An 8,718-nucleotide genomic window follows, 5' to 3' on the forward strand; every position below is an offset into this window, starting at 1 on the left:
GCAGTCACAAACCGATGCTATAATCTAAAGTTTTTCCTGGCCATTGAACATAAGCAACATTTGAGATTTAATTTAGCAGACCAATTAAGAAGTGCCAATGTTTTCCCCGAAAGCTTTCGCATATTTTACTCCACTTAACGTCATTCGGAATAGATGGAGATTACGACCTGAATCGGCAGCGTGAGAGCGTGTGGAAATTTAACACGCCGGATGATCGGCTGCATAGGTAGCTCTGAGGATACTTATTCGCTTCCCAAATATAATTCTCCGGTTTCAGTCCACTCCACTGAGGCGGCGGCATCTTTTTCCCCGGGTTCGCAAACGCTTCACACAAGACTCGTGGTTGTGTTGGGCAATTTAAGCTGTGGTTTTATCCTACCAGAGGGCAAAACATTCAAACTTATGCCAAGTTCGTCACTACCTTTCCCGTGACGGAAGGAAAGGATTTGAGCTCGCTAGAAAATTCAGCTGATATTGTTCGGGAGATCATTTGGACGGGATAGGAATGAAGCATGTTTTTCAGATCACGAGGCCGCCTCACGGCTCACCGTACACTAAATGTACCACAGCCCTAATGAAAACAAAAAGCGCACTTTTTAAATAATACATGCAAATTTACAGCTTAAATTGTAGGGATAAAAATTTGCGCTTTTACTACAAGTTCCTTATCAAAACCTGAATATATAAAAACATCAACTTAGATCAAGAGAACGTGTTAATCCACTCGTAGAGAAAGAGAACCGTCATTAATGTCTTTAGCTTTAATTTTCAGATCATTCATTAGCAAGCTTAGCCCATGAGTCGCATATCGAATCTATAATATGGGCAAGTCGTTTGCAACTGTACCACAGCCTGCTTTTATGTCCTTGGTTAACATCCCCACCTTATCGCTTCAGGTCGCATCAGTCAATTTGCGCATTTCGTCAGCTAGATTAATCCCTGTGTGACAAAGGTTTCATCATTTGGCTGATGAGTAAAAAAACTGACAAGGTTTTGACCGAGTTATACCGAGCAGGACGTTTGAAAGCATTTGCGCACTGGTGGAAGGTGATGGAGATGACGGCGCGTAGATGACAGCTCGAGCTATGTTACAGTTGTAGTGGCGGCATAATCGACAGAAGGGATAGCTAGGCCGTTCCCAGCTCACTTCCCAACGCAAATTCTTAGATCCAATTACATTTCATCCGGTGGGTAACTTATCTTATAGCAGTGCGCACTTCAGAGAAAGTGTTTTTAGTGAGATCGAGCAGCACTTTCGTTGCGGAGTTTTCATAATGGCGCTAGAATGACTACAGGCGTCCTTCGCACTAATAATGACTTTGGTACAGCCAGGATAAATTCACGAATGCCTCGTCACGAGCAATAAATCACTCATTCTACCAAAATAACCAGATATGAAAATGTAATGTCTCTGAATGATGTTTCAATGCTGTTTATTTCGAGTCGAGCAAAACTCCAGTTTCAGAAGTTGTCCAGTAGCTTGAACTAATCCAACGCCAGTTTGTATTTGCAACTATGGTGTTACAATTTGGAGCTCTGGAGCTCCTTTGATTTTTCTTTTTAATCGTTAGTGGTGTTCTCTGCTAAGTACCGCCTCGTTTTAGTTTATGAATGTGCGGCAAAACAACCCGGATGCTTGGCCTTTGTTTTCCTGGCGCAAATGTTGTTGTTTTAAAGCCCGGTTGTCTTACACAACATATGCCTTGTCAGAAGCGTCGCATAAGAAAGCCGGTGCGCAATGTCGGAGTATTAGAATAGCATTCAATATTTCCCACAAGTGGCCATATTAACAGAGGAAGAGCCTCGAAACGTTCAACCGCGGGAGGACTTTACACGAATAATTGATTTCATAAACTGTAATTGCTCCATTTGTTGTTCTTTTAAAGCACAATGAATAAAAAACTAAGTTCATGTAAGGTGAAGTTTTTCCATAGCCGTTATTGTGTTCCCCTTAGTGTGTATAATAATTTTACAGCATTCCTGAAGAGAAACTACAAAACAGGCAGGGTCTTGCCACAGTTGGCGTGAATTTAGAATAGTAAGTTTCGCTCTGAATGCAGTTGTGGTATTGTGTCTTGTGCCTCGCGCGGCAGTAGACTCAGCCATTCCTCTTTAACTTAAGGTGTAAGGTCCAATATCGAAGCTGTCGCTTCAACGTTACGTGCCTACCGCACACGTTTTCACAGGAAGAAAGTGTGAGAGACACTGCCTAATCAGGTGATGCTTTAGCGGCTCTGCAGTGGGGCGCTGAAAACGGTTTGACCCAGCCGGGCAGCCATGTTTCGATGAAGGCGGGCCGCAAGTAGCGTTTGCGCCATCGGATCTCAGTGCAAGTTAGTAACCCCATGTAATTAAATCCTCTGTACGATGTCCGTCATAGCCTGAGATATATTAGGGCGAAAGGCTTTATTGGCTCATACAGTCGTCCGTTTGCGAGAAGCGTCACCCTTCTACGCGAAGTTCCACAGAGAACGGGACGTAATGATCTGGTGAAGTCATCGACCATGATCGGACGTGAACTTAAAATAAACAAATCGTGTCTCCACCGAGAAAACTGCGTCATGCCCTGGTTAGTTAGACTGCCTGATTCGAAGATGCGTTAAGAAGGCGCTAGGACTGCCCATGGGTACCTCGAGCGAACGACTGCTCGAACTCGGAGTGCATAACACGTGGGCAGAATTGGCGTAGGCAGTGCGAGTCTCCCAATTAGAGAGACTAAGCACGACCGAGCAGGGTAATCCTTGCAAAAGTAAGCCTCAACCCAGACAGAGGAGTTAAAAAAAGAGTCACAATTAATAGTGAAATCAGGAATGCCTTGGTAGTCCCCACCTTCCCTAGGAATATGCATCCAGAATTTAATGTCAAAAGAAGGGCCAAACGAGCTGAAGCTCTAGAGCGACGGTTCAAGAACATGGGAGCAAAGGAAGTAGTCTATGTTGATGCGGCAAGTGGCAGAACAGGTGCGGCGGTAGCTTCGGTAGTCGATGGCCGAGGGGCACCGGTATCCGCGGCAGCCATCAGAGGCCGCAGCATAGAGACTGCGGAGGAAGTAGCGATAGTGCTAGCTTGCGTAGAAACAGAAGCCAAGTTCATAATTAGCGACAGCAAAACTGCCATTCAAAATTTTGGGAAGGGGAGGATATCGCCGGAGGCGGCCAAAATCCTCACCCAAAGAACGATAAATAGGAAAATTCAGTTAATTTGGACACCCGCTCACGCTGCCGTCCCTGGTAACGAGGCGGCTCACGAGCTAGCCCGAGCTCTCTACTTCCGGGTAGCCGTGGAGCCCCCGAACACTGGGCATACGACGAGCGTCTGCAAAATTACGGGGAAATCATCGACCATTAAAAATTGGGACGTAGACTGGTACCCCCGCGAGATGTTAGACTAAATAAAAGAGAAGCTGTCGCGCGGAGGCGGCTACAAACTAATACGTTCATGAACCCGGTCTGGGCGTTTCACGCGCAACCAGACTTTAGGGACAATGATCGTCGCCAGGCTCTTGCATATCCGAAGCTGATCCCACCGGGCATCTTATCCATGCGTCCTTTCATTTGGCGCTTACTCAAACGCCGCAGCACAAACAGAAGCAGATGTCTAGGATTAGGCGTTATTACAGAAGGCATCAGCGGCGTATCAAATGAATTTAAATGGAAGAAAAGCGCAGTATTTGTCACAAATTTACGCGGACACATGTATCGCCATGTAAAAAAACCGATTTATTTATAGGAAGGGAAAGGCGCGGTAACTGTCTACTTTGTTTTCTGTGGACACCGCAACCGCGCCGTAAGGGAAGGGAAGAAGGAAGGAATGAAAGTGGAAAGAGAAAGAGGAGCCGTAGTGGAGGGCTACGGAGTAATTTCGACCACCTGGGGATCTTTAATGTAAAGGAAGGGAGGAATATGAGAGGAAAGAAGAGAGGAAGATAGAGGTGCTGTTGTAGAGTTCTACGATCCACCACACTATAACGTCTTTCACGTCATCGCACTTCAGTGATCCAAAGTGCCCTGTAGTGTTTTTTTGTGCTGTAAAACCTCATCAGAATGTAAAAATCGGGAATGACAATTACTCTCTGCTTTTACCTTGAGCCACAGCATGTCGAGCATAAAAAAAAGCAATAAACCTAAACAGAAAACAATCACAAAAGTGAAACTGTCGCATGAGAAAAATGTTATTTGTTTTTCTTTCTGAATATGAGGATAGTAGCACTATATACGAATTTTCAGTGAATTCTTTTTTTCTGCCTTCACATCCCTAGCTAGTGCGCGATTCACTCGGCTGATGGGATAGTCAGTCGTAGCTAACAAAAAATAAAAAGAAAAATTAAAATTAAGAAAAGAAAAACAGTGAATAGTGAATACCAAATTTAACAATGTGTCGTCGCGGCTTCACTGGAAGAAATTAGTAGTTTGTGCATCTATAATTTTTAAGACATGGAGTACTAGGCTTGGTTTGGTTTGTGGGGTTTAACGTCCCAAAGCGGCTCAGGCTATGAGAGACGCCGTAGTGAAGGACGCCGGAAAATTTAACCACCTGGGGTTCTTTAACGTTCACTGACATCGCACAGCACACGGGCGCCTTGCTTTTCGCCTCCATCGAAAAGCGTATTAGTACGTTGAGCAGAATATGCTAGGACATATGTAGTCGAGGGTTCGATGACACACAGTATAGTCAGAAGTCATGGCTTAAGTTCACTGGTCACTGAAAGATGATCAGTACGATGTACAAAAAGGAAAAGTTACAACGAACGCAGTCGCCGGGCGTATGCAGGCGACTGGCCACGAAATTAACTGGGGCGAAGGCGATATAGTTTCAATGGCAAAGATTGTATCAGCCCTCGAAAATCTCGAATCACTAATCACCGAGAATAATCTAAACGCAATAAAGAAGAATGATGCCGCATTACGCCCTATCTATGCGAAATATCTGGGATCGATACTAACCGCTACAGAAAGTCGGGGACGTTCAGGCGGTTGCTCATGGTGAACAAGGAAGCCAAAGCGCTCCAGAGACGTCATTTGTGTTGAGCGAGGTCAGTGACTAGAAACCTCTTTAAGCCATGGTAGGATAGAAGCATGTTTGATACCCCCCCAGTGTCAATGGTCTACATTTATTGCACCGTCAAAACCGGGTTTTATTTGCGTGCGTTTCGATGCATCGATCGTTGATAGCTAGCCGGCTTATTAGCGAGTTTTGGTTTTGGATTGGCGATGAACCATTATATTGTCACGTAGCCGTTTAGGCCCGTAACCAGAAGGTTGGGTTTTAATGGGGGGTTGATCTAGCAGGCACAGGAGAGCAGGTCCAGAGCGCCGAGAGATAGCTGCCAACTTCAGCCTCTTCTAATCGAACGCCACGGGGCCACTTGTTTAAGTCCGCGCACGAGACTCTCGATGAGCAGCCGCCCAGCGGCTGCTGTTGCACACGCTACAGTATGGTGGCGTCCGAATTCGTTACCACATAGTGACGAGGTTCCTGGTGATAACGAAGAACTCAAGCAGCATCTGTGATGAATTCACAAAAAAAATTATTTTGATTGGTCGCTTGTGTGAGGCGATTGCTTGAAATACAGCACCGTCAGTGTGTTTATAGACTCCTGTTTATACCCAGAAGTTCGCTTCTGGTCAACCCTGCTATATACCCTACCACGATTGCCATTTGATATGCAGACACTATTAAATAGTAGTTTTTTCTCGATGACAAAAAGTGCTCTTTTACATTTTCTTTAATTTTGAGCCTTTTCTTTCACAGAAAGAGAGAGAAGGATGGTTTCTGGCTTACCTGTGGCGTGAGTTCCAGGACCTTGAGAGAGCTCTTTACCAGTGCACCACCATCGGATGCGAACGAAGGGTATCACGCAACGAGGAGCATGGCCTTGTCTTCATTGCCAAATGTCTCGTAGTCATGACCACAAGGGACATGACCCCCGAGATAGAGTTCCTGCGGTTTCCACAGGCAGTCGCGGTGCTTTTGTGCAGCTGCTGCTTGAGGATGCTGCCCTCATCGGGAGCAGACCGCTACGGCATGGTTAGTGCGTGCAGAAGAGTTTTGCGGTCACGAGTATTAATCTTCAAATCAGCGAGAGATAACGAAAGATGGCGTAGTATTACAACAACATATCTGCCAAACTTTTCTTTTTGGTCACGTTGGTTGAGTGTCAATATGTCCGGGACAACTCTGCTGTCCAAAGCAGCTCATCACATCTTGGTGGCAATTTGACTGGAAAAGTTTCTGAGAACTTACGCAGGACGAATGCTACATATTGTATTTTTATGCTTATCCCCTTTTAAAACATCTCACCTTTAAAGGGAGGAAATAAACCTCATCTTTCTACGTGGGTTGCATGGAGCAGACAGTAGTGCCACAGTACTAATACAGGGCAGAACTAAACCTAAATGGTGGCAAAAAAAAATAAAAGCAAAAAGACAGTACACAAATACAAAAAATAAGCACTGGTTAAGAATGACAATCATCAGCAAAATTAACTATTTAGTTTTATCTATTCTTTTTTCATATAAATACTGAAAGCGATTTGGCGAGGTTTATTGCCAGAGGCGTCCGGGCTCCTGAGGTTTATCCTTTATATGAAAATTTCACACCATCGGTCCGGTAGTTCAATAGGAATTATGCAGTAAAAATAAAAAGGAAGCACTCCTCTATTGCTTCTCAGTTAGGGGAAAAATTGATGCCGACATTTCTCTCTAGCTTTTAATAATAAATATGCGTAATGCTTGCTGCAGACACTGGAGTCATAGTCCTAACTAAAGCAATGAAACCGGATGTTGATAGTAATTACAGAAAAATTTACAGCTATCTAAAGCTCTACTGAGGTCTTGATTTTGAGAAGTGGATAACATTTTAACTTCTTCAAAAATAGATGCAAATGTTAGGTGTTTGCCCGATACAAATTATTAAGCCGATTTTCGCTGCAAACGTCTAGACGATGAAAATAATCTCAGGGTTTCGGATCACATTAGGGATAAATGTTTGCTTTCTTATGCGATAATCAGGGCTCAGCTTGGCTGAAAAACAGCTGTTTGTTCCATCCCTTCCTGATTGAACAGTCCGGGCCACTGAAATATACAAGCTGATAACCACAGTATCCGAATTTTATCACTTGTTATATATTCTCCTTGAGTCCATTTCTTAACCTTACACAACGATCCCAAATTAGTATGATTCGAGCGCTGACGCTTGCGCAGTATCCTCTTCCACTGTGGGAACAGGCTTTAGGAACCTCGACGAAGAAAAAATTCTTAGCTGACTACATTACTACAAAGAAATAAAAGCAATGTTTTTCTTGTTTCCTTTGGACACCTACTGCTTGTCGAAAACTGTTATCTACGCACTACATGCCATAAACTTTTCTGCGAGAAATGAGTTCTTGAGCGCTGGATGGTTGAACGCTGGTTGCTGATCGCTGGTTGTTGTTTTCCCCTTTCGTGTTTTTTTTTTCGTTTCATGCGATTTTGAATTCATGTGATCCTTAACATTTTCTTCCTTCTCTGCATTTTGTTCTTCCATGGTCGCTAAATAATGCTATCTGTATGCTGTGGTAGGCTTTGCATCAAACATGTAGAATAAAAATGTATTCTGGTTTCGTGCTTTATTATTCCGACCAGTAACATAGGCACTCACGACAATCCCAACATAAGTAGTGACTCGTAATATCTTATCGCGTACTCTTCTTTGCAGGTCGAGTGTGTTTTTAAAACACTGCTTGCAGCGGGAAACAGCATACAACACGCGGCTGCATTTATGCTGAGGAGGGTGGAAACGCGCCTGAGACAGAGGTTCGTTCATGAACGAGACCTTCCTCCAGATGAGCTCAAGATGTTGCAGGAGCTTATCACACTTCAGGAGCGTGGCTGGCCTTCCAATTGCGCGGACGAGCAGTCGTAGCACGGTGTCACCAGCGGTGAAAAAAACTAGCTGCATAATAAAAATCATTATTTTCCTGTCGATTCCATTGGTGCTGTCTCCGCGCTAATTGAGTGTGCCTGGTTCCCGCTGGGTTTCTCACACTTTATATAGAGGATATCAGACACAGAGCTCATATAAGACTGTGGGGGCCTCTGCAAGCCAAAACTGAGTCACGCCTCTGCGACAGATGCCTGCGCGAATGCCGGTGCGTAATCTTTAACCCAGCACCGAACGTCACGACTGTAAGGGTGCGTGATGCAGGGCTCGGAACTGCTGCTGCGAGCGTAGGTGTGAGCAAAGTATCAAGCGAGGAGCACGTGACTCGACGTCGATCCGAGCATACAGTACATGAGGCTGTAACGACACATTCTTTAGTCATGACGTGGCCCACTACATGGCATTGACCTTGTCACCAAGTTCTCTGCGGTAGTGAGCATGCTTTCACGCTCATAAGGACAGCAAAAATAGCACATGTTATTGACCTGGTGTCATTTAATAATGGTGTAGCGTGGATGGTAGGAATATGAGCATTTAAAAGGTTTCAAAAGCGTGTCTTGGAATTCGATAACAGAAACCACCGTATCCATTTACGTACTTGTAAAACTGAGGTCTCCTCTTTGGCAGGCTTAACTATAAGCCTAACATCGAAGGTAAGATATTTAACTATCATTTTCTTTTATGTTCTTTTTGAACATTATATTTGTCACACATTACACTCAACCTACACAAAGTGCTGTCAGCTATCATGCACGGTTTATAAAAGACGTGTGTGTGTAATTGCACGGGCCATGAAGA

General features: G+C 44.3%; 1 protein-coding gene across 3 annotated transcripts in view; it reads left to right on the forward strand.

The window, feature by feature from the left end:
* The window catches only part of LOC146182815 (uncharacterized), a 47,250-nt gene extending 39,286 nt beyond the window's left edge, over positions 1-7,964 (forward strand). For 2 of the 3 annotated variants that reach the window (XM_084608268.1, XM_084608269.1), the window contains exons 8-9: positions 5,752-6,027; positions 7,696-7,964. In XM_084608268.1, coding sequence (XP_084464394.1) covers positions 5,752-6,027; positions 7,696-7,902 — 483 coding nt within the window. In that variant the 3' untranslated portion in view covers positions 7,903-7,964. The remainder of the gene's footprint in view (positions 1-5,751; positions 6,028-7,695) is intronic. The other variant, XM_084608270.1, reaches the window with a different exon arrangement.
* The last annotated feature ends 754 nt before the right edge of the window (positions 7,965-8,718 follow it).

The sequence above is a fragment of the Amblyomma maculatum genome, chromosome 7 (assembly GCF_055883805.1).
Source record: "Amblyomma maculatum isolate TAMU_Amacu chromosome 7, ASM5588380v1, whole genome shotgun sequence".
Lineage (NCBI taxonomy): Eukaryota > Metazoa > Arthropoda > Arachnida > Ixodida > Ixodidae > Amblyomma > Amblyomma maculatum.